Here is a 25,981-nt window from a genome sequence, read left to right on the forward strand (position 1 = left end):
GGCAGCACCGACTTCTGCCCTGTGGGACGGCTGCCATCACTTCTGTGCAGCTTCTGCTGCCTCCCTCTTTCCCATCCCCTCCGCTGATGTTTGCTGGTTGTGCTGTTGAATAGCTGTTGATGCAGACCCTCAGGGCTCCCATGCCTATCCACTGAGAGCCCATGGCCACCACCAGATGGCCACTGCTGGCCACAGTGGGCACAACAGGAGCACTACAGATAGGGCAGAGCATGAGAGGAAGAGGGAGGTGCGGAGTGGGGTCAGTTGGTGGAAATAGCAATGGAGAACACAGGAATATGCATCGTGTCTTCCATAGAGTGGGGGGATGCCTTGCTGAGTCTTGTGAGTTCCCATGGGTTGGAATTGGTGGCATCCCTTGGAAATGAGCTAAAGAAACAGGAACTGAATTGCTGAAGAGGTTTGCTAGGGTTCCTCAGCATGGGGAATGTCACTTTCTTGAACTCCTTCTGACCTGAACTCAGATCAGGATTTAGAGGAGCCCATCAGAGAGAGGGACGTGGATGTCTGGATTTGTAATCCATGCTCCGCTGTGCCCACTGCTGTGAAATACCCACACTAACTTCAGGGAGGGACAGCAAGAAGGTCTGAAAAAGGTAACACTCAGAAGCCCCAGATTTCACCAAAAACATCCTAAGAACTAAAAAGAAAATCAGCCCAGCACACATCTCTTTCCCACAGCACTGGAGCAAAGGCAGGATGCTGGGAAGCCATGGGAGATATCTTCTGGCAGTAATTTGACTGTGACATTGGTTGCACCCTCTGAGCACTATCTGAGCACCAACATTGGGTCGGTCAAGTGTAGGGCAAGTACTGATGTTCTTCTGTACCGTCATCATTGCAAACCCTGAGCCCTGGGTTTGCCATGGTGATGGTACAGCTGTTAGAAAAGAGTACAGCCACACTCAAGTCAACATCTTTGTTTATTCAGCTTCTAAATAAGGGGAGGAGAAGTACACCACAAGCACAAAGAAAGTTCATGTCATTTGCTGAGGATGGAGAGACTGGAAGATGTATGTGAATACTAATGTGCAGTTCTTGATCTTAAGGGAAAATTGGTGTGGATGCAACACTTAGCAAAATCTGGGATGGAAGCAAAAGGAAAAAAAAAGTTTTTTCATTGAATCATAGAATGGTTGGAGTTGGAAGGGACCCTTAAAGTCCTTCTGGTCCCACTCCCTGCACTGAGCTGTGACACCTACAGCCCCATTAGTGCTGAGAGCCTCATCCAGCCTGACCTTGGTTGTCTCCAAGGATGAGACATTCACCACCTCTATGACTAAATTTTCTTTACTCAAACACCAGTGCTTTTCAATTACAATTTAAATTTTTAAAATCTTTCTTCTTCAGTAATCTAAAGGAAACTTTCTAAAGGAAAGTGTCTCCTGCACTGTGGATTTCCATGGGTTGGTTGTGCTCCTGAGCCCATTCTGGTGCCAGAGAACTCCAGCCTCCTCTGAAATTTGCTTTTTCTCTCCCATTACTTCCAGGCTCTGCTTTTGTTTTTGACCTGGCTGAACACGGGAAAGGGTGTGCAGGAAGGATCTGAAGAACAGACCCTCCAAAGCTGAGATTTGCCTTTTCTATTTGTCTTTTCTCATTCCTGGTATCCAATGGCCTGTTGTTCTGCTATACCCCACTAAGCCTTTTAATCTAGATCCTCTTTCTTTCTTCTCACAAAGTGTATGGAAGTGTCAGCTGAAAATATCCTGGCAGGATGTGGGGACTGAAGAAGTCCCCAAATGCTTCAGGGGAGCTTTGTCTGCCACAGTCTTGGGAGATGTCACTGAACCAGTTCCTCGGTGTGGAGCTAGGGGGAGGTACCGTCTTTCACATGAGATAAAACCCGGCTCCTTGGGACCCTACAACATTCTAAGATGCTTTTAGCAAGAACAGAGATGTTAAGACCATTTGCATGGCTAAATGTTTGTGCACCTTCTCATCAGTCTGACTCCCAGTTCTGTGCATCCTGTAGTGTTAGAACACCTGCTTCTCCAGTGATATCTCATTGCCGCAGGAGAGATTCCAGATCCAGTATGCTTCAGCATCTGGGATGAGAGATATTAATTACAGGCATGAAGTTTGTGGGAGATTTCCAGGGACAGGAGCAATGATTCGCTGCGGAGTTCCCTTCAGTGTCGCCCACTCATGTCACAACGAGCTGCAGAAGAACCAACACTTAATCCAGTTGAAATGGAAGCATCTCCCAGCTGACTGGACCTCAGCCAGTCTCACCCAGTCTCCTGCAGGGGCTGGCTTTGATGCTGGGGAGTTTCTGCACAAGGGTGGTGATGCGAGGAGTGTGCAGTGCTGAGAAACCCTTCCTGGTGTGCAGGGCGCTGGGGTTGAAGGTGAAGGGCTGGTTAGCAGATGCACAAGGACTCCTGCTTATGAGATACGATGGGATATTTGGAGAAAGGTTATGAGGCTTTGGTCCGGAGCACTGCTGCTGCAGGTAGCAATGATGGGAGAGGTGGTAACCACATGGCAATGTGGGATGGGAGCCACCCAGGCCCTGGTGGCAGCCCTCAAGGTCAGGACTCCATCTGCATTCACACGAGGACCCCTCCAACCCGTTATTTTATTGCTGTTTCCTTTGGCTCTCCTGGCAAGCCTTCTTTTCCTCCAGAACCCCCAATTTTGCCACGCAGATGTTTTAATCTCATGTGCAGGTAGAAGAAAACAACCAAAGATGTTGTTGTCCTGTATTGCAATCTAATTCACAGGCTCTTTTCACTGCAGGATTGCAGCTTCACACCTAAGGCTTCTTGGCTTGGATTTTCTCTTTCATGAGGCAGTCTCGGGGGAGGAAGCTGTTGGGTAATACAACCGTTTGTTTTGGCCATTGCCTGAAGGTGCCGGCCCTGTGGCCTTCCTGAATGTGCACTCAGACAGGAGCTGCTCGGTCCAAAGGGCCGGATCTTTAACCTTAATGGAGGGCTGCTCGAAATAACAATGAGCAAAGGCACCAGCTCGCTGGCATTTGTGTGACCTGCCAGCTGGGAGATGCAGAAAGGGGACAGAGAGGGGACAGAAAGGGGACAGCTGCCCTCACTGCGAGTCCTTCTCCTTGAGCACTGGGAATAAGATACCCCAGCATCTTCACAGACCTGCAGGGTTCTCATCTCACAGCTCATGGCAGCACTTTTTGGGGAGGTTTCCCCTCCTCACTGCACCAGGGGCGGGGTGGCAGGGGCACCTTGCACTTGTTGCCAAGGTCCATTGGCACCGGGAGTCTCCCCGAGATGCTGCATGACTAATGCATTTACAATGCTGCCCACACCTCAGGATGGTATTTCAGGGCCAAAGAATCCAATGAACCCAAATAAACGGGTATAAAATACTGAGACACGTCCCTCCCATGCAGGTGCCGGTGGGGAGCTTGGAGGTTTCCATCATTTGCTGGTGTTGTGCTGTTGTCTGTTATCGTGCTGCCTTTGTGCTGAGATAAGCTAACTGCATTCAGCCATTCAGAGTGATTGTGTTAGCTGCAGACAAACCAGAGCTGGTTAACCCTCTCCTGTTAGAGGTTTCAGCAGAATGGGTCTGATGAGATGCAAGGTTTAAGTCACATGAATGCTCACAGTCCCTTTTTTCTCTGTTTTTTTTTTTCCCTCCTGTGTGTATGTGGAGGTTTTTTGAAGGTGTTTTCACCGTGTTGCATAAAACCACTCCTGCAAGCCCTGGTGCCTTCAGCTGTAAGGACTGGTGCAAGGCAGGGCCCAAGGTGGACTTGCCCATCCCAGTAGTGGAGCCTTTCCCTTCCATGAAACCCAGACTGGTGCTCACCAACAGCCTTGGAGCTCAGCACAATGTTGCTGATAACAGTTGGTGCAGAACGCAAAGCTTTCTCTGGAATCTTTTCGTAAGGGCAGTTCATTTTTTCACCTGACTTTCAAGCAGGGAAATCCTGTTGCTACATGACTGAATAGCACCATGCTTGGATCCTATCTCCCCTTTGGATTTCCCACACTGTATCACTGTCTCAGGTGTGTCCATAGAGACAGCATCATTCTTATGTTTCCTGTACACTCAGATTAGATAGACTATTCCTCCCATAAGTGGCTTATGGGATGCAGTCATGAGTGATGACCCAACCCCAGCAGCAGTTCTGCATGGGACCTACAGAGGTCCCAAAGCCTGGGAAGGTCCCAAGCCCTTGGAAATCACCTTCACCAGGTGGTGAGCGTGGTGGTTCAGCTGTGGTGCTGGAGATAGCAGTAGTGTGTGTAGCGATGTTCTCACGCAGCTTGTCAACCTGCAGGTGAGGATTCAGAGCAGCACCCGTGGCTGCATGGAACAGGTAGAAGAGGGCTTCCCATGTGGGCAGGCAGTGCCTGGGATGGTTTCTTCCTGTGCAGCCCTGAGGATGAGCTGGCACACCCCAGGTGATGTCCTCATACATTTGGCTGAACTCGGGGCCACCGCTCCCTCAGGTGGCAAAGACCTTTGGAGGCTTATAGCCCATCTCTGAGCCATGTAAAGACACGTGAATCACAGCGGGACAGCCAGGGCGTGTGTCCCTGAGCATCACCAAGGGCCCTGCACTTGCTGTGACGCCTGCTGGCTTTCCCTTTCCCAGTGACACACCACAGGGATGTGTCACATGCAGGATGATGTGGCTGTGAGTCAAGGTGACATCGGGTGCCTGCGGGGTGAGGCTGTGGGCTCCTCCCTGGGCTCCATCTGCTGACACTGCCCACGCACCTTGGAGATGCTGTTCACTGCAAAATAGGTCTCCTTTTGCTGGGGAAGCAGAAATTTCTCTCTGTATAAAGTGGGAATTGTGCCAACGAGTGGCACAGACCTAACTGGGGTCTGCGTTTTTGGTGGGTGGAGATGGATGCATGCCTGACTATGTGCGGGCCAGGGGAGACCAGCACAGGGTTTGCAACTCATAGGGAAAAAAAGCACTTTTTACAGTAATATTCCAGATAAGTAGAAGCCAAAAATGTTTCTTTTTAACCAGAGCCTCTTCAGTAACATTACAAGTTCAGACTTCATGACATTTTCCACTCTGAGGCGAATTTCTACACAATTTCCATTTGGGATTCTTTGGTGCTTTGCAAAGATCTCTCTTCAGCCCCCCCTGAGGCTGGTCCTGCTGGGCACATGGGACTCAATGGGTGTGTGGGGGCACAGCAGGATAGGGGCCCATAGCCACGGGGACACCCACTGGGTAAATGTGCCCCGTACCCATGGGAAGATGCTGCTTTAATGCACGGAGAGATGAATTACTGCTGATTTATCCATTGCAGAGCTGGATGTCTCACCCACTCTCACCTTCTGGACTTGCTTCATAGTTCCTGGAAAGAGACAGGTATCTCCATCCAGCTCTTAGATACCTCTATCTTCAGTTTGCTCTGTCCCTGGGGCCTCTCCATCCCCAGGGATGCTCTCCAAATTTTTGGCACCACATCCTCCCATTCCCAGCATTTTTTGGCTGGTGGGACAGCATCCCGAGCATCCCCAGCCTGTTTTTGTGATGCCATCCATCATCACTCTCCCTGTCCAGGCATCCCGGTGGGAGCAGTTGGACTGGGGCAGCAACAAGGGAAGCCCTTGGCTCTGCAGGAATGCACTAATTGCTGCTGAACAAAAGCTGCTTCTGTGCTGGAGCCTTGGGCAGCCCTGCATGAACACTCCCAGTGTTTTCTGCTTGGGTTTTGCACACACTCCTGGTGTATTTGCAAAGGACTTTATCTTTTCTTGTGCTGTTCTACTTAAATGGCATATTCTGGCCATGCCAAGAACTCACCCTGGTGTGCTTATGGAGAAAACATTTTCCCCTTCTCCTTTTCTGATAGAGAGCTGCCCGCTGTGATCTACCCTGAGTGGTGCTACCAGGCAGCGTTCAGCTGCACAGCTCGCTTTGGAAGCATCTGGCAGCTGCCAAAGGAAGCACTCCCCTGGTGCCTGGTATTTCTTAAGAAGAAGTCCCCAGCTGATGCCCTCTGTCATGCTTGCCCAGCTCCCCAGCGGACGGTGACTCAGCTGCTCTTTGATTCCTGCAGCACTTTCTGCTGAGGCAGCATTATGGTCCTTATCAGCCCGGGTCCGACGGGCGGGCAGTGCTGGCGCCCGCACATCCCCTGCGTGGCACCGGGCTGCCTGCGCTCCCAGGGCTCCCAGAGCTGCTCCCCACGTTACTGCAAGCAGCCCCTGCACAGAGATGTGCTGCAGGGCTCTGGGTGCAAATCTCCCACCCCAGCCCCGTTCCCAGGACGCGTGTCCTCGCAGCAGGGAGGAGCAGGGATGGACGGACGGACGGATGGAGTGATGTGATCGTATGTTCCTACGTTTAAATAAAGTTGAGCCAAGGCAAGGGTGAGGCAACCGCAGTGTGAGCAGGGCTGGAAGTGCTCATTGTCATTCCTGAAGTGCAAAGAGAGAGGAGCAGAGTGTGCAGGAGACAGAAGTGGCACCGATGCTGGCACTGCTCTGGAGCCCTTACAGTGTGTCTTTACGCACTTGGCACTTTATGAGCCATCCAAACGAGCTGTCTCTGGCCCCGAGGACAGCTTTTATTGCAGGCGGGGCCACCGAACAACGTCCATCGTATTTTTATTTGATTATAATCTTGATGAAGCATGGCCATTATAGTTTACATTTTCCTTGCCGTGTGCCATCTCCCTTTTCTGTTCTGGAAGATTTCCAGGGATGGGTTGAGCCCTTCTTATATCTGACCACGTCTCTTTTTAAGCTCTTCGCCTCCAGGCAGGGATGGGAAGTGCATGGGAAAGGTGCAGACCACATCCCCATTTTCTGGCTGGTCAGAGGCAGAGCGAAGCTAAGTGCAATGCATCCTGCAGCATCGCAGCACTGTGTCTGCACCCAAACCAGCCCTGACTTATGTGGGGGGTGGGTCTCTTCTCCCCAGGATTAGCGCAGGAATGTCTGCCAGTGGCTGGAATAAGCTGCAGGAAACCAAACCTGTGCATAGCTCCTGCAAAAGATAATGATTTAACTGTGGGATGAGGAGGAAGATGCTCAGCGGCTGAGGCAGAGCAGATGTGTTGGTGGATGGATGGCAGGAAGGCACCAGCCTGGCCTGGCTTCACTCAAGCTCATCCTGACAAACGCAGCCTGACAGGAAGGTATAGAAAAGCAGAAGATTTGCGCACTGAGCCTGGCAGGAGTTAATTACATAATCAATCATAGAGGGGAATGAGGATGGAGATCCTCTGAGCCTTCCTTCAGCCTTATCATGCCGACGTTCAGGAGAGGAACACAGGGCTGGAGAAACAAAGTCTCTGCTTCTGTCCTTGTAGCTCCTCTGTGGGCGCAGCATTTTAACATCAGACCAAGAGATGAGTGAGAGTGCTTTGCGACAAATAGGATGGGAGTATCTCAGCTGCTGCAGCCCCTGAATAATGGTTCTCAGAAAAGAGACAGACCCTTCAGCAGGGTCTGTTGTGATGGGACAAGAGAAAGTGGTTTCAAACTGAAAGAAGGGAGATTTAGGTTGGATATACTCTAAAGGCAGTGAGGCAGTGGCACAGGTTGCCCAGAGAGGTGGTGGTGCCCAATTCCTGCAGACAGCCAAGGTCAGGGGATGGGCTCTGAGCACTGATGGAGCTGTGGGTGTCCCTGCTCAGTGCAGGGGGTGGCACCAGGTGGCCTTGAGGTGTCCCTTCCAACTCCAACCATCCTGTGATTCTAATTTTCCCTAAGAAAAATCAGGTTAATTGAAGTTGAACAGAAATGTGCTGACTCCAACAACATTTTCCAGCCACAAAAAAGGAAGTTGCAATGTTTTGCTTGGATGGTACTAAAACTTCAGCAGAGGGTGAATATTTCACTTCTGTTCCGTAACTTAAATTAATTTCGTGTAACGTAGGCTTTAAACTTTAATATATTGTCTTCATAGTTTGTATAATTCCATGTGTACATAGTACATAATTTATGAAATATGTAGGAAAGAAAGGAATAATGAAGAGTCGAAGTATGCATGAAAGAGAAGGGGGTGGTATGGGATAACCAGCATGGAGGGAGGGTCCTGCCTGACCAGCCTAGTGGCTTTTTGTGGTAGCTTTAAGGCCACAGCACTGAGCAAGGAGCATGCCCAGCATCAAACAATGGCTTCACCACCAACTGGATTTGATGGTGAGCTTATTCCATCCAGGTCCTCGGGATCACAACGTTTGGCAACTTGGCCAGCGTTTGCCAACAAGGCAGGGTGAACACACATGGTTTTGAGCAGTTTTTCGGAAATGCTATTGCCCTATAATCCTTTAGCACTCTTATCTGGGAAAAACCATTTTGGCTTTTGGGACACCTTTGAATATCGACCATATGGCCCTGGAGCTACCTGCAGCCTTAGGAGAAACCTTGAGAAGAAAAGTGTGCTTTGTTCTCAGCATCCTGAGCATGGTTCTGAGAAGGACCAAAGCTGCAAGGCTGTGGGGTGGGATCTGGGGCAGCACAAGGCAGCCGTGGGGGCTCTCCCACCATTTGCACCAGCCCAGAAACATTTGGAGGAAGAAAACACCTTTGGGTTTCTAATAACAGCCTCCTAAGTCAGCTGAACAGGTTTTACTTTATTTTTTTTTCTTCTCCACAAAAGGCTTCATTGTGTCCAAAAGCAGTTTTCTTTCAGAAAAAAAAAAAAAGAAAAGAATAATTTTGATGGAAAGTATTTTACTAAATCTAAGCGAGGCTGATACAAAGCGCTGCCAAGAAAGAGGGAATGAATAAACCCATGGCAGTGGTGCGTAGAAGGAGAAATATCACGCAGAGCCCTGGGGCTGGCTGTGCCTGGGGATGGGCACACCGCGTCCCCCAATGGGTGTTACCAACTAAATCTGCTTTGCTCAGCAGCTGGAGCACAGGGCCTTCAGATCGAGTCTTTCTGCATATCCCTTGGCTTGTTTTCCTTAAAGGAAGGAAAGATCTTAATTCCAGCATTCCAGCCTGGCTCCCAAAATAGACGGCTCTAAGAATAGCTCTTCCCTGCTGCCTCAGGGCAGGATGTGCTGGGAGGCAAAAGGGCTGGGGAGGCGTGAGGTGCTGGCCCCAAATGGCCAGACCTCACTGCTACAAGATGAGTTTAGCTCTGACATCAGGTCGCTGGCCCCGTGTGGTTGTGTTGGTGGGCTTGGAGCTGTGGGAGGGCCCTCATGCTGTGAGGTGGCAACGCCTGAACACTTTGGGTCTCATTAGTCCCTTGTTGTGGTCACCTTGTCATGCTTTCGTAAGCAAATGGGTGGTTTAAAAAGCAATCTCAGAGTGAGAGTTGGGTTCCTGGTATAGCCTTATGACCCCAGCAACTGTGGCTTTAAGTGTTTCTCCTAAAGCCATGAAACACTTCCACGGAACGCTTAATAAAGCAATAAATCTGGCAGCTCATGCAGGTCCTTCCGCCCTTGTTTCCTTTCTTTCAACACTGGCAAAGGAGTGCAGTTGTCATAAGTCATACACACCCCAGAAGCTGGGAGCTCTGCATCTCCAGTCCAAGCTCATGGACAAGCCCCTGTGGGGCACAGCCTGGCCCACCCAAGGGTAAAGGTGTAGAGCAGAACAGCAGAATTGATCCTTGCCATGAAATGCCCAAGTGAGTGAATGAGCCAGCTCTGCTTTTACAGCCCAGCGTTACAAGGGCGGCGATTTATGTATTCAGGTGGATTTGAAAAATGTTGGCCCAACACCATGCAAAACTCCCTGGGTTTGGCCATCGCTCATTCTGTGCTTTGGGCTTTCCTCAAGTAAAACCCAGGGTGGGTGTAGCGGAACCGCACAGCCCCACATCTGAAGGACGGCTTGCACGTAACAAGGAAAGCCCCCAGGAGCTGAACTGCATGCTCCGGAAAGACGGAAAAATAATAACGTGGAAAAATGTGTGCTCCACCAGGCTGTGAACCTGAGACCCTTTGGAGTGTGGTTGGGAAAATCAGGGTAGGTAGTCAAGACGGTGCCAAAATTTCAGCTCTGGAAGGTTTGATCCAGCCAGGCTGCCTCCTACCTGCACCGCTGGCACTTGAGGGGAGCAAACTGCGTGGAATTGGAGCAGTCAAAGGGTTTCATCCTGTGGTGCTCCTGCCCTTATTTTCAGCCTCACCTGTGCAGTGTGCTTGGGAGAAGAAGGATGTGGAAGTGCCATGTCCCACCAAGCTCTCTGTCCAGCCCTGCACAAAGCAGAGCTGTAGCAAGGCCACTGCTAAATCCCTTAATCCATTGGTGTATATTTCATGATGTGTTGCAGATCTTTTCTGGTTATTTTTTCCTTTGGCATCCTTCAGCTGGTTTTATCTATTTGCATTGCTCTACGGTGGAATCAGAGCACTTTGTAGGGGTGGCAGGAGAACATCCGTGTACTTGGCCATACAGGTGCTTGGAGGTGGACATGTTCCTCCATTCCTGTTAGCGCTCCGTGTCCACAGTCAGAAAGCATTAATGTGCCCTGTGCCAACACACGTTGGGTGAAACATCCCCAGGGTTCAGGAAGAACCTTTCGGATTTAGAGCCCATCGGCTGAGCCCTGCAGCAGGTACTGCACACTGTGAGTGGACCACGATGACCCAAGGATAAAAATTGCACGTAACGTGAGATGAAGCATCAGGCAAAATATTTATGTAATGAAATCTTAATGATGGTGCTAAAGGTCTGCGGTGGGGCAGGCGGCAAGGGAATGCTCCTCTTGCTGCATGTAGGAGCAGATAGGTAATGAAACACACAGGGGCAAAGAAAATGGTCTTTCTAATAGGAAGTGAAGATTCCAGCTCCAGTCCCAGCACAGTGCTCGGCCAAGCGAGTTTGGTTGTGTCAGTGTCCTTACCCAGAAGCTAGACTGGGTAACAGCAGCCGGCTACACCAGCTCCTATCACACATTGCACATTGCAGTGGCTTTGAGCTACCCATGCTTAATGCTTATCAGAGCTCTCAGTGGCCAAATCAGATAAAAGGAAATTTCCTCTGGAGATAGACAATCCCACGAGCAAGCAAGAGATACTGAATAATAACAGCTGCATGGAATTACTGCTTTGTTGCAGCAGAAGTCACTGCAAGTGAGCTCTGCAGAAGTGCTAAAACCTGCCCTGCTCAGGCACAGACTGGGGGGTGGGTGGAAAATCCAAGTGAAAGCAACTTGTGTCTGCATTGCTGGGCTCAGGCTGCAGCCGTGGGAGGTCCCAGGGTGGGGTGTGCGGATGGCAAAGGGCAGGCGTCCCCTGTGAATTTGTCACCTCCGCAGCCAAGCACCCGGAGCCCAGTGAGGCAGAGGGCACGGGATGGGGGATGCGGTGTGGGCTGGCGGAACCCTTCTTGCTGCCTGCACACAGCCAGCAGCTCAGCACTGGGTATTGCTGCTGGTGGAGCAGAGCTTTCTGGGCGCTTCCATAGCGGGATTGCCTTCAGCCCTTGCTGTTTCCTGAGGCAGAACCCGAGGTCCCTCCCGTCAGCTCTGGAGACTCTGTGATCCTTTCTCTGTTAAACAGGAGCCTGAATATGACGACAGTAAAAGAAATGCAAAAATTCTCCCACCCCTTTCCAACCCAAAGCCTTGCCAAGGCAATAAAAAGCTTTAAACAATAGCCGATGACATGAACCAGTCCTTGAATAGCCTGCCAAGGCTCACCTTAAGAGAGTAGGTCCAAAAATAAACACGAACCTATAAAAAGCCCCACAGACTTAAAGATAGCATTCCCATTGTGCTAATTGCTTTCACATCTGGCTCAGAAATGACGAGTGTGTATGAGCATGGAGAGGCCACCAATAACTCACTGCAGCTAAGCACAAAAGCATGTGCCTAGCATTAATCACACCAACCATCTATTTCCACTCAGCAGATCTCAGATGCTCGGGCTTAATTTTAGGTTTGTGTTTAAATCGTGCTGAAATGTTGGGGCTGGCGGAGATGGTAATGAACAGCACATGGTTGAAGGCTTTCACGGGTGGGATGCTTCAAGGCCAATGTAGAGGAGCAGAACTCATCTCAGTTCCTCACCCTCCATGGAAACAAGCCAGCCCTGGGGTGCTGGGAGATGCCCTGTGGCAAATCCATGGCTGCCCATCACCACGAGGTGCACAAAGGAAAACTGTGTGGTCTCCTACGTCATTCCCTGCCTGCCAAGGAGAGGGCCAAACGGCCAACTCAAAACCTGACCTCCTGCAAATATTCCCCTGCTATTTCCTACAGCTGCTGAGAACATCCCCAGTAAATGAGAGGAAAGGCTGCAAGGACAGGAGTTATCTGCACCCCAACCTTGCGGGAAAGGAGCTGCAGTTTGGTGGTTGTGACTCATCCCGAGAGCTCAGGGAGGGATTTGTAATGATTTATTCATGCCATGTTATTGTTTGGAAAGCTCACTCATGTGCTGCTACGGTTAAACTAAATAATTAATCAACCAGTCTACTCTCTAATCTTGATCCACTCCTCTCTTTATGAAGAGCCTCGAGGTGAAGATCACCAAAGAGGCAATTTTCCATGCTTGGTATCTTTAGAAACCAGAACTTGGAGGCTAGCTTCCAGCAGGCCTGGCCTTACTGAAGGCCTAAGGATGGAAATGACGTTCATCTGGGAGAGTGGGGTTCATCCACCTTGCCTCAGTTAGGTGTCTGATTCTTGTACTGCTTTTGGGATGTGGGAGAAATGCGCCTTCCTTGCACTTCTAACCCTTACGAAGCACCTGGGGCAGTTCAGATGGTGGCTTTGAAGATGTCTCTTCTCCCCAAGCACAAAGGAAAATGTTTCAGGTTGCAATGCCTAAACCTAGGTGAGTTAACTCCTCCTCAGCACATCCCCGTGGGTCAAGCTGGGAGAAAGGAGCTCTTGTACATCCTGAGCATTGTCACTTCATCCTCAATGGCACTGGGATCTCCACTGAGTGTGTCCTGTTGGTTTATCTCATTCATTTATTTGGTGCATTCAACAAACGCGGTGAATTGCCTTCCAGGAGGGCTGATCCAGCAGCGCTGGGGCAGGGCTGCAGATGGGATGTGCTCACCCCACTGGGATAAGGGCACGAGGAGGTGGGCATGGCCACTCCAGCCTTTGCACCAGGAAAACTGGAGGGCAATCAGGAAGGCAGGGCAGGCCTGAGGTTCTGTCTGGGGCCCTCACTACAGCCTGCCCTTCTTCCGCTGTGATTGGTGCAGAGGAACAGCTAGAGTTTCTTGATAGGAATGTCAGGGTTTTGCTAAGCTGAAAGTCAGGGTGGAAAAGGAGACAGGAACTCCTGCAGAAAATGTAGGTTGTGGGAAAGCAATCACTAACCCCTCGGAAATGTGACAAAATGCACACAGCGTGCACAGATAAGAAACAATTCTCTCACTTCATTGCCACTGATTTGTGCAAAATATTTGGTTTATTGCTCATGCCTCTGCAAAAACAGCAAGGTATGTACAGCAGGCGTCCACCTCAGAGCAAGAAAATGTTTCACAACACACGTTTTTAGCAGTTTTTCTATGAATAGCTCCTGTGTGAGAATGCGGGATGGGTCTGCACGTACACACAAGATGTTTTCTCAAGGCTTCCCTAAGAGGGTCACCTGCACTGCAGCATTAACAGGTTTGTTGTTGCAGAGTTCATCCCACTTTAAAATAGACCAAGGAAGAGGACTCTGGTCCTGCTGGGACCACATTTTTGTAGCTGTTTAAGGAAACGAAGGAAGTGACTAAAAGGAGCTGAAATTAGCCACAAATTTGAATTTGGAGCCACCCCTTATTTAGGGGAGGACATTTGCCTTGCTAGGGCTCACTGTCCTCATGCTGAGAGCAGAGAAGTTTCTCCAAGCATGGGGGAAGGACATGAAGGACGATGAGCCCCAGATGTTCTCCAGTGGCTGTGCAAGTCCAGAGCCATCTTCTTCCTCTCCCAGCTGCTCAGCCTCCCTTCTATATCCTTCAGGTGTCCAACCTGCAGCCCTTCTCCTGCAGGTCCCATCTCTGGCACAGCAGTGAGAGGTTTGGTAATGGCCAGAACCCTATTTTCCCAATGGCCACATGTGGACTGCACAGCATCCCAGGCCTCATCTCGAGAGCCCTTGGCCTCCATCTTTTATGCTCAACTACAGCTTTCACTGGAGCCAAATCCCAGCAGAACCCTGGGAAGTGCCCCTCATTTCCCAGCCAGATGGAGCCAGGAGCAGGACCTGCGCGCTGCAGCTTCTCCTTAGAAGCCAGCCTTGCTTTCACAGAAAGATCAGATCTTGAAACCTGTTAGGATCCTGAAATAGCCCTGGGCCAAGAGGAGCATCCCTTCAGCATGGCAGCACAGCACACACCACACCTGCTCTATTTATTTCTTAATTCTTCATGAATTGATGTGTCTTTGGCAAAGTATTCATAGATTATAGGTCCCTTTCAGGCAGACACAGTGAAGGAGAGAGAGGAACACCCAAAGCAATGCAAAGCATTGGGCTAGGCTATGTAGCCTCTGACAGATGCTAAATGAAATCTGGATCTGGGTATTTTCAGAAGGGTGGTTTCTGATCCCAGCCTCATGCTATACTGATTTGCATTCAGAATGTAGAGCTGTGGCAGAAAGATTGTCAGCTTTTGGCAGTAGATTTTGTACTTGGGTATCTAAACCCAGCTCACGGATGGGGGCTGGAGCTCAAAGATCTTCAAGGTCCACTCCAACCTCGGTGATTTTCGCCAATTTGCTGTTGTTCCCTAGGAAGCTCCCGCCCTGTGTGCTTCACCCTCTAATTACAACAACATCTAATTATTATTGCTCAATTTCAGTAAATCCCCCAAAGGCAGTGTGGTGGCCTACAGCAAAGAATGGCATCCTGCAGCGATTCACCTGCAGGGCGTGCAGAGGGGATGGATGCGGGGTTGCTCCGGGCTGTGTGTGTCCCTGTTGAGACAAAGGAGCCTTGCTGTCCTTGAGTTACTCTATCTGGCGTAGCTGTAGAAGAGCAGCTTTTGTGCTCAGGCTTTATTTCAGTTTGATGAGGTTGATTCTTCACCCGGCTAAAGCAAGACATGTGTTTAAAGTGAAATCAAAGCGTGCTGAACTTTGTATACACAAAGCAGTTGGATGGAATTAGTTATGACGTCAGGTCTTTGGCAAGGCTTTCTGCCCACAAAAAATTGTAAAGTGTTTTAGTACGGCCCCTGTCTGATGCTGTGATTGGTGGGAAAATGAGGAGAAACTGAAAATAAGGGAGAAGAAAGGACAAAAGTTTCAGCCTGAGTATTTGGTGAACCATCCACACTGCTGACAGTTTGTCTAAAGCGGTGGAAATGGAGCAGCAGAAAAGGATTCCTCTGATAAAAGCGTGACACAGGGCTGGCCCAGGAGCACCAGCACTGGCTGGTATGTTGTCTAATGAGGGCACTGGGTTGCCCATCAAGAGCACTGGTTTGACCAGGAGTGGCACTGGCAAACCAGGGGTGGCACTAGGATGCCCAAGGACAGCAATGGGTTGTCAACTGAGGGCAATGTGCTGCTGGGCGGTGGGACCAAGTTGCCCAGCAAAGTCACTACATTGCCCAGGGCTGGCACTGTGTTGTCCATCAAGGGCACTTGGTTTGTCCAAGTGCTGTTCTGAGCTGTCCATGGCCAGTAGTAAGTAGCCCAGGGCCAGAAGTAAGTGGCTCAGGTCCAGTACCAAGCTGCCCAGTGACAGCAGTAGGATGCCCAAGGCAGGCACTAGGCTGTCCATCAAGAGCACTGGGTTGCCCAGTGGTTATTTGGCCAGTACCAAGTTGCCCAGCGATGGCAGTAAGTTGCCCAGGGCAGGCATTATCTAGAGCACTGCATTGTCCAGCGCCATCACCAGGTTGCCATAGCAGCTGCACGATGTTGCCAAGGCAAAATTCAGTTGTGGGGAGCCCAGTGCCCATAGCAACGCATTCCTGGTGCTGTGCCACTTGGGGCAGCTGGGTGCTGGGGATACTGCACACCCAGTGCTGCTGCCACTGAATCTGACAGCGCAGCCCCCAGGCAGCCCCTGAGAACTCACCCAGGGAACTGAGGGTGAGCATATGCTTTAACTGGGAGGGGAGGGGCAGCTAAAAGGCAGATACTTCTCATAACCTCCCCACTTGGCATGTGGATTATATCTCTTGTACTCAGAAGGATGTGCTCAGGTGGTGGGGATGTCTGTGTTCAGGGGTGGCAGAAAGTGTCACCTGGGGATGGTTGATCCCAAGGGGAGGGAGGAACACTTATTTCAGCTGGTAACCCTGATCCATTCCCAAGGGCTTTTTTTTCTCCCTTTCTAAAGATGTCAGTAACTGAAAGGCAATTATTTGTCTGTGGGGGTGGGAGCCAGGGAAGTCATCTCCTGCTCCCTGTCTCAGATACAGACGGAGATGGGTGAATTTTCCCAGCAGGGTCAGAGGGCTGAAGGGACTGCTTTGTAGGACCCGTCACACACACAGGTTTTTGTTGGACCCGAGCTCGGACATTTCATCCTTGGTTCTGCCAGACTGGCTTTGTGTTTGCACGTGTATTTTTGCTAACTCTGAGAATGCTGCATTTTGAGACAGCGTACACCTGAATGCATCAAACCTTTACAGGCACCAGAGATAAAGCATCCTCTGCTGCGAGCAGCCTGGCATTGCCGTCAGGGCACAGGACCTGATGTCCCTATGTTTCCCATCCACCTCTTTTTAAGATTTTGGGTAGGAAACCATGAGTTGTTGCTGGCCCAGCCCCTTTTTAGAGGTGCGCTTTGTTGCAGAGTTGACTAAAAGAGAAAAACCCCTCTTTCCCAAAGGTATTATGACTTTAAATACAAGCCAGCCCCTCAGCTTGCCTACAGAAGCAAATTGCTCAGGACAGTCCAAGAGGAACAACTAACTCTTAAGATGATTGCTTGCACTGACACTTTGTTCTAGAATAAACGCGAGTTCATTACATGAGAACACCCCATTTCTTCCTTTGCAAGGCAAAGGAGATAGCCCTTCTCTTAAGGTGAAATAGGTGGGTTTTTTTTTCAAATTTGGATGTAGCGCTGCACAGCTCAGCGCACCTGCAGGTCCTTGCTTGAGCATTTGATGCCAGTGAAGGTGCAGGGATGAGGATGGAGCCCCTTGCCCACAGATCACGCAAGGTTGGTAGCAGCTGTGTGTCCACAGGGAAGCAGCTATTGGGCTGGCAGTGGAACTTTTAAAGAGAAAATCACATCTGGAGCACTGTAAGATCAGCAGATATGCTGGCCAAAAGAAACAAAAGAACAGCAGAGAATCCAGTTTCATAGGTATGACAGACTGAAGAAAAACGAAGACATAGTATCTGTCATTCTCCTTAGCGCCATGATTTGTTTCTCTCCGCTTCTCAAGTCCTGACTCTCAATATTAACAACGAAGCCAAATCCCAGTGTATACAAATACTTGGGACACTGTCTGAAGGGATTTGCTTTTGAGAGCTCGAAGCCTGTGTGGGCACTGCGTGGCTGCTGTGTGTGTGGCTGTTTGCGTTACAAGCTGCACGCCTTGCTGCAAGAAGTGAGATTCTTTTCCTCTGCCTCCTCCCTGTGCAGGACCCGGACCCAAAGAGCGGTGCCCATGGAGCTCGTTGGCTCACCCCTATCGGCGACCCGCGCCCACCTGCGATCGACCCCCGCCAACCTCCTGCCCGCCATCAGCACCATGGCTTCCAGCTACAAGAACCATTTCCCCTATTACCCCTTGCCCCAAACGTTCAACCTGCCCTGGCTGCCCAGCTCCTACTACAGGACGGCTACCAACAACCCCACCTTGGCTGCCTTCTCCGGAGGTGCCCAGGGGCTGGTCCCCAGCAAGATGCTCCCGTTCGTGTCCAACAGGACGTCCCTCTTCACCCGCTACACCCCGGACGACTGGTACCGCTCCAACCTGACCAACTACAGGGAATCGGAGACCTCACGGCACAACTCGGAGAGCCTCAGGGTCGACACCTCCCGCCTGATCCAGGACAAGCACCAGCAGACGAAGAAAACCCAAATGGAGAGCACCAAGAACCTGGGAGAACGTGTCAATGACATTGAGTTCTGGAAGTCGGAGCTCTGCCATGAGCTGGATGAGATGATCGGGGAGACCAACGCGCTCACGGACATGAAGAAGCGACTGGAAAGAGCCTTGGCAGAGACAGAGGCCCCTCTGCAGGTGAGCCCTGTGCTGCTGGAACATCTGCAGCCATTCAAACGTCTCATTAAGTTTCATTGGAGCTCCGTAATGTCTAGAAAGTTTTTACTAAGAGACCATTAGTTAAGTTAGCAATAAACAAGCCCCTCGCCATCTGCTTACAGCCCCTATCAGCTCATGCTGAGCACATCAGAACACTATTTGCTAAACCAAATATTTTTATAAGCTGTATATCCAAAATCTCAGATTGGGGTGGGAAAGCCCATGTCTTGCTATGAGAATTGAGTGAGGTTGGTGTCCAACTCGACGCAGGTCCCCATATCCAGCTGTGGGTACACAGGGCCATGTGCACTCCCTCATAGGATTCAGTGCTGAGGTTGCAGCTCGGCCACTCATTGCCAGCCAAGCCCTGCCCTGCACACATTTTTCTTCTCTGTGCTCACCTATAATTTCTTTTCTCTTACATGATTTAAGGTGGGGACCACCCCTTTGGGGAGCCCCATCCATGTAGTTTGCTGTGTCCTCAACAGGTCGCTCAGGAGTGCTTGCTTCACCGGGAGAAGAGGATGGGCATTGACCTAGTCCATGACAATGTGGAGAAACAGCTCTTCACGGTGAGCCTGGCTGAAGCTCCTTCTGCCTGAACTGCCCTAAGCAGGTCTTGCAGCCCTGTCCCATAGCTGACTCTTGGGCTCAAAATTCTTCAAACCCCAGGCTAGGAGATGGCATTTGCATCAGCAGCATGTCCACATTTTGGGGTAAGATTTTCCCTTTTAGCTGAAGAACAGCTGTGACTCTGTGTAGCATACAGGGGAGTCCTTGGTGCCCTTCAAGCAGCAGTGTGTGCCCAGCAGCTTGTCTGCTTTTCCCAACTCTATTAGTCAGTTTAAGAAAAGATATTACATCTACCCCTAGCTTTGCTTTGCTAGGCTGCAGTTGGACTGCTGCTCCGTGTACTTAGGCAGTGCATTTTATAGGAGTCATAAAAACGTGCCCTCCTGCCTGCCTTTACATAGTTTGCTTGGAATTATGATTAAAAGACAAACAAACAAGATGAGAGCTGGCCCAGAAGATGGGATCCTAACCTGGGGTACAGAGAAATGCAATCACTGCAAGGGCCTCGCGAAGCTGGGAAGGAAGTGGCAGCCCCTGGGACTGTGAAGCCACCGCTCCAATTAGAAGATTTTTTCTTGTGAGTCAGGCCCTAAAAAATAAGCAGATTGCCTTAAAGGTCGTGAGATTTTAAGGACAGAAATTCAGAGTTGGTATCTTCATAATGGCAGCCTGGACTGCAAGCATTGAGGACACATTTAGGCCATGCTTTTCAGATGGTTATTGCAGAGAGAGGGTGTAAATGTGTGGTTTAGGAGCACTAATCACTGCCTCCAGTAATTGGGGCCGCACAAATGTGGTGGAAGTGTGCTGAGGTCAATACATGCCTTCCTCCAGCCTCATTCTTAGGAGTGGCTGTGAATTCACTCTGAAGCAAAGTATGTCTCTTCTCACTCTGTTTGTATGGGATTTCTCCTGGGGAAGAAAACATTCTGGGAGCAAAAAGGGCAGGACCTAACTGGGGATGGAGGTGTGTAGTTCATCCAGGTCACCACTTAGAGCAGGTCAGGATCTGGCCTGCTGCCATATGGTGGCTCTAACCATCACTTGGCATAGATGTCAAGATAAAAAAATCCTTGGTCAATCCCTGCAAGTCAATGCACAGGCTGCACCTGTGGCCATGGCCTGGTCCTGTACCCACTCTGGGTCACTGCACTGAGATTGGAGGCCCAAGGGGATGCATGTGACTGGGACCAGTGGGTGTGGACACTGATGTGGTCGTGCTTTGTCCCTGCCCAGGAGGTGGATGTCATCAGGTCGTGCCAGGACAGGATGCAGCGCTACCTGGACAGAGCCAAAGCCCAGCTTGCGTAAGGCTTTGCGTATGGCTGAAGCCATAGAATTGTAAAATCATTAAGGCTGGAAAAGATCTCTAAGGTCATCAAGTTCCTCTAAAGTCATCAAGTCCAACCCCAGTCCACCCCCACCATGCCCACCAACCACGTCCCTCAGCGTCACATCTCTGCAGTGCTTGAACATCTCTAGGGACGGTGACCCCACCACTTGTGCCAGTGCATCACCACTCTTTCCGAGAAGAAATTTTTCCAAGTATCCAACCTGAGTCACTTTGTAACGTGAACACCCAGCAGGCCTCTGTCCTCTGCCCATCCCACAGCTATGAAAACCCACTGCTCCCCAGGAGCAGCCCCAGGGAAGCCATCCCGCCCCAGCAGCCCCACTGACAGCTGTCGTCCCACGCTGCAGGTCCAACAGAGCAGCCCAGCACGAGGTGGAGAGGGACCTAGCTGACAAGCAGACAGCCCACCGCATCGATGGCAAGTGCCACCACCTGCGGAACACCTCTGATGGCATCAGCTACTACCGCGGCGTGGAGAGGGTTGATGCCACGTGAGTCCCTGGGGACCAATGGCATGGCACTGGCTGTCCCCAGCCCGATGGCCATGGCATGGCACATCCATCCCATCCCAAGCAGCACATTCGGTGGGACGATGAAGGGGGCAAAAGCAAAATACAGAGGGTTCCACCTAATTAAATATTATATCAGGGTTCAGCGATCAGCCTGACAGCAAATTCAGCTCAGCACATCGACACAGCCCATTAGGTCCGTGCATATTTTGGGCGATGTGTCAGTGCTTGCCCGCGCACTTCACATTGACGTAAGGTCTGGGGGCTCACCCTGCCTGCAGTGCGCTGGCAGCAAGCCCGGATGGCCTTGAAGATAAAGGAAGAGAGCAGGGTGCTGGGATGGAGTTCAGCTGCTCTTGGGTGCCAGGAATTCAGATTTGGCTCTGCAATAAATGAACGATGACCGAAAGCAGAGATATGCTGCAAAGGGCTTGGGGAATAAATCTGCTGCACACACAGACACATGTGGTTCTTGGGGGGCATGGAGTGATTCAGTTTTTCTTGTGTTTGTATAATTCTCCACAGCGGAGCTCAGACATTTAGACAGGCAAATGAATGGCAAAGGATTGATGCTGAAATTCAGGGGGAGTAAAATGTGTAGAGGATCAGCATGTTTTACGTGGAGCTTATGTGGTATTTGAGGCTTTTGTTGACCTTGTTCTGGATGCTGCATGGGGTGAACTCCATCCCGAGCGCAGACAGGGAAGCGGTATTATCTAACATTGGCTTTTGTGTGAAATTGGGATAAATTACAAGCAAAATGCATCTGCTGCAGTCTGCGCGTTGTCACAGAGCTGTGAATCACTCCGCACTTGAATGCTGTTAACGTGTAAATATGAGGTCTGATTAGAATCTCGATTTTTCCGTGGGAATCTATTGTTTGTCTGAGCCTACATAATTATCGCAATGGTTGCCATGGATGTGTCAGCATCTGATAAGCTGTATTGAACAAATGGTGTCCAGATGTTTTGCTTTCAAGTGGTCAAAGAGCATGGATGCTGGGAAGGCTGTGTTTAAGCCAACCTGGTGGGTCCATGCTTGCCCATGGCAGCGTGCAGCCATCCCTGCCTCTCCTCTCTATGGCAGCATCTCAGTGCCGGACTCGTGGGCCAAGTTCACGGATGACAACATCCTGTGCTCCCAGAGCGAGCGGGCGGCCTCGGCCAAGCTGCGGGAGGACACTGAGAACCTGCTGGTGGTGACTGCCAATGAGATGTGGAACCAGTTCAACTCCGTCAATGTCGCCTTCACCAACCGCATCGCCGAGACTGCCGACGCCAAGAACAAGATCCAGACCCACCTGGCCAAGGTAGCCCCAGCCCTTCCCTTTTGGTACCAAACTGAGTGATGCTTCCCAAGAAAGAAAGAGCCTCCCTGCAGACCTGGCCCAGGGCTGGAGAAATGGGGCATGATGCTGTTATTTACGCATATAAAATTTTTAATTTACGAACTTGTTTCTTCGGCAGACACTGCAGGAAATCTTCCAGATCGAGATGAGCATAGAAAGCATCCGTAAAGCCATTAGGGACAAAGTGCCACCCCTGAAAGTGGCTCAGACCCGGCTGGATGAGCGCACGAGGAGACCCAACGTGGAGCTGTGCCGGGACAGCGCCCAGCTGCGGTGAGCTCCTTCCCAGTGGCTGGATGGGCCCACTGTGGAAGCATGAGCCCTTTACTCTCTCATAGCATCACCCTGAGAGCTCCTTCCCTTTGGGGGAAGAAGGGCACCCTTGCAGCAGATAGCAGTATAGGCTGTCCTCACCCACCCTGGGGACATGGGGAAACACAAACCCCTAGAGTGCAGGAGCAGGGGAGACCCCTGGCAGGCTGGGGCAGCTGGCTGGGCTACTCCTTGGCGTTCCTTCAAGGCCTTATCTGCCCCATCAGCAGGAGAGCCTTGGCCAAGGCTTCCTTCCACACCTCCTCCTCCACCCGCCAGCCTTCCCATGGTACCAAGTGCCTTGGCAGGAAGGCAAGGCAAAACCAGCAGCTTCCAGAGAGGCAGCAGTGAGGATGTGTCCCAGATGAGTGAATTGCCTCCATGACTCCTGGAGGTGACCTTGCTGCTGCTGTAGGCATGAAAGGAACAGCAAACCAAAACTGTCCAATTTGCAGGGTGGGAGGTTTGTGAATCTGGAGGAGTCTTGCCTTTTTTCAGCAAAAAAACGGGAAGCCTCAGCTGCTTCCTGCTCCATGTCCTAACATCCTGGTGTCAGCTCCACTCTGCTCTCGTTAGTATCACCCACAGGAGGAGAAGGTGGGACTGGATTGTCCCCAGCAGCCACCCCAATGCAGCAAGGAAGGGCTGAGATCCCGCCCTCAATTTCCTTGCAATGCTTCCAGAAATTGGGAGCTCAGTCAACCAGACCAAGGGGGAAACCCTTCTGCTTCTGTGCTTGACGGGGTGCCTTGCTGTTTCCCAGCCTCGTCAACGAGGTCCATGAGCTCGATGAGACCATCCAGAGCCTGCAGCAGCGGCTGAGGGACGCCGAGGACACGCTGCAGACACTGGTGCGGGCCAAGGCTGTCCTGGAGCACGACCTGGCAGTCAAAGCCAACTCCCTGTTCATCGACCAGGAGAAGTGCATGGGGATGCGCAGGAGCTTCCCCTGCACCGCGCGGCTGGTGGGCTTCGTCTAGGCTGGGAGGAGCCCCAATCCCTATGCAGGAGATGTTCTCAGCTTTGCTAGGATGACTTGAAAATCCATGACCACTCTTCCCGATGAAAGTCCCGACTAGAAATTAAATGTTCACTCCGTGTGTTACGTGGTCCACTGGATTTTTTTTCTCCCCTCCTTTCAGTCCTTTCAGGAGAAACAAACTCGGGTCTTCCTCCTTCTGAGTCTGTCTGTGGGAAAGCACAGGGGGAAGAGATGCTGTCAATTAGGTATTGACACCCATAATGTATTTCTAGCAGTGCATCAGAAGCACAAACCGTCCTGAGAAGCACTGCAGTGTGCTATCTTCATAAACAGGAAAAGTTGCACTTTAAGCATTTTTCTAATGATAATTTATTTTTGCTTGTGAAAAAATCTAACTGCCGTCTAAAATGTCAGCACTAGGATTTTAAAAGAAGGAAGTATCTCTGACCTGCTAATTGAGGAAAATGTGCCAGTTTTCATTTTGGTGAGTACAGATTGGTTCCTAATTTAAGATTTTGCTTTCAGTTTGTTGATAGGATCACCAAAATTCCAAGTTCTGCATGTGGCACCTTTGACTCCATAAAAACCATTGGTTCTCAGCTCCTCATTACCTTCAAACAAACAAACAAACAAACAAACAAACAAAAACCCCAGCAGCTGATTGGGGTAGAAACAAAGGTTTCTCTTCCAGCCCCAGCCTTGATGCTGTCCACATCCCTAAGGACACGTGTCCTGAGCAGACAGGAATGAGGATCTGGGTTGGTGCACAGCTGGTGTCAGCCAGACGGGAAACCAAGCACATCTCCCCCAAGTGTTGAGTGATCATTAAACAGCAGCAGCAGCAAGTTCGCTGGCCAAGAGTTTCTTCATCGGCACGTTTGGCAGCTTGGCCAGGGGAAAGGGTTTTCTTCCAGCCTTGTTGGAGCGTGAGCACCCAGGGGAAGTCCCTTGGCACGGTGCTCATGCAGCACTGTCGGCTTTGGGGCTTTATTGTAAGTAGCAGAAATAAAACAGTGGCCACAAATCAGGACCAGAGGTAGTGCTTGTGCTGGGCTGCCTCGTAGCCCCAGTGATGCCCCAAGAGCTTCAGAGCCCATTGCTGGGGTCTGTGGGCACCCACTGCATCTGTATGTGCTCAGCCCTTTGCAGGTGACCTGGATGTTTGTGTTCAGAAGTGGTGCTGCTTTCTGCATGGCAGTTTGGTTACTCGGTGCTCGGGTGGACTCAGAGATGATGAAGTGGGGAAGCCTTTCTCCTCGGTGCTTTTCATCCTACTCTGACAGTGGTTTTCAAGGCAAAAATCCAACCATCGTATGATGTACCTGGTATGATGTAACTGTGTGATGATCCTGGTGAGGTATTGGCATGGGCTGCCCACTGAGGTGGTGGGGTCACCATTCCTGGAGGTGTTCAAGAAACATGGAGATGTGGCACTGAGGGATGTGGCCTAGAGCAGTCACAGGCAAGGGCTGGTGGTTGGACTGGATGATCTTAGTGATCTTTCCAACCCTAATTATTCTATGATCATGCTGAAGGACCCAGTGGAGCTAAATGATACCCATCCACTCTGTTTTTTTTTTAAGATCCTGTTGGGAAGTTGGTCGTGAGCAGGAGTTTCCAGGCTGTGTCTTGCTCTGTCTAACTTATATGGATCCTTCTGTTAAATGGTGCCTATAGATGCCTGCCATTATTCCAAACTTTTGAAAGACACTGGATCCCATTTGGACAACTTAAGTAGAGCTGAGTTCAGCCTTAACCATTAGGGACCAAAGATCCCAAGGGAAAATCAGTTCAAGTCTCCTCTCCTGCCTCAAGAGTCTCAACCATCAATCTTCTGGTCCTGCATGGAGGCTTCTGGGAGCTGATAACATTTGTTCTCATCTCACATCTCCCACATGGCTCCATCTCACAGCACAGGGCCAGACAGAAGCCCTCCTGGCTGTCCCGGTGCTGGTTAATCCATAGACAGCCCTGAGAGCTGCAACCGGCACAAAGAGAGACTACAGACATGTGTCCTCTACTTCACGTGTGTCTTGGAACCATGGGCAGAGTCCATTGGAGGCAGCAGCCACCGTCTCAAAAAAGAAAGCACAACAATAACAAGGAAAAACTGCTGTTCTCCCTGCACTGCCCTACATTTTCTCCTGTTGTTCTACCCTCTCGATGCTTCTTTACACAGTACTGGCAATGCAGTTCCTTCCTCTATTTGAGCCACAACCAGAGGAATTTTGGTTGCAGCCTCATTTCTTTCACAAATACTTTCCACTTCGCAGCAGATTTCCCAGACATCAGAGGATTCCCAGCTCCCATAGGGTTTTCAGACCCTCCACGCCAGTTTTCCATAAGTTGACAATATCCGTGTTACTACTTCTGGTAGCTGACACTCTAAAATCCTCACAATCATCTATCACAGCATGTCCTAAGCACATCCCATGCCAGGAGCCAACTCTGCCCCAACACTTCTGTAGAATGGGTCTGTCAGGGTGAATTTTGGGTGTGAAATACCAATGGACACATGGTTTGCAGCAAGATCTTGTTCGTTCCCTCTGTACACAGGGATGGATTTTCCTCCTCACGAGGAGTTACTTTTGGAGTTGCAACCCAACAGTCTCTCTAGGTGGTGCACATCAGGTGTGTTAAATCTCTGCCCTGCACTCCTCTATCCAAAGTCTCGATGCTTTTGCATTTGTAGCCTTAAATGATTTACTTCCATTATTCACATGTAGATAATGCAGCCCTTCCTGTCTGCTCCTGCTGCCTTTCTGCATTGATTTGACGCTTCCTTTCTGCAAATGCCTTCACTCTGTAGGATGACGTGCCTGCTTTTA

The 25,981-nt window shown here is 50.5% G+C and overlaps 1 protein-coding gene across 3 annotated transcripts in view; it reads left to right on the forward strand.

Annotated features, from left to right (window-relative positions):
• Window positions 1–23,295, forward strand: part of TEKT3 (tektin 3) — a 44,174-nt gene extending 20,879 nt beyond the window's left edge. For 2 of the 3 annotated variants that reach the window (XM_021415227.1, XM_021415226.1), the window contains 7 exons: window positions 17,451–18,054; window positions 18,564–18,647; window positions 19,885–19,955; window positions 20,350–20,493; window positions 21,598–21,820; window positions 21,978–22,132; window positions 22,935–23,295. In XM_021415227.1, the coding sequence (XP_021270902.1) occupies window positions 17,476–18,054; window positions 18,564–18,647; window positions 19,885–19,955; window positions 20,350–20,493; window positions 21,598–21,820; window positions 21,978–22,132; window positions 22,935–23,151 (1,473 nt within the window). In that variant the 5' untranslated portion in view covers window positions 17,451–17,475 and the 3' untranslated portion in view covers window positions 23,152–23,295. Of the gene's footprint in view, window positions 1–15,772; window positions 15,941–17,450; window positions 18,055–18,563; window positions 18,648–19,884; window positions 19,956–20,349; window positions 20,494–21,597; window positions 21,821–21,977; window positions 22,133–22,934 lie in introns of those variants that run through there. The other variant, XM_021415228.1, reaches the window with a different exon arrangement.

Source organism: Numida meleagris, chromosome 17 (assembly GCF_002078875.1).
Source record: "Numida meleagris isolate 19003 breed g44 Domestic line chromosome 17, NumMel1.0, whole genome shotgun sequence".
Taxonomy (NCBI): Eukaryota; Metazoa; Chordata; class Aves; order Galliformes; family Numididae; genus Numida; species Numida meleagris.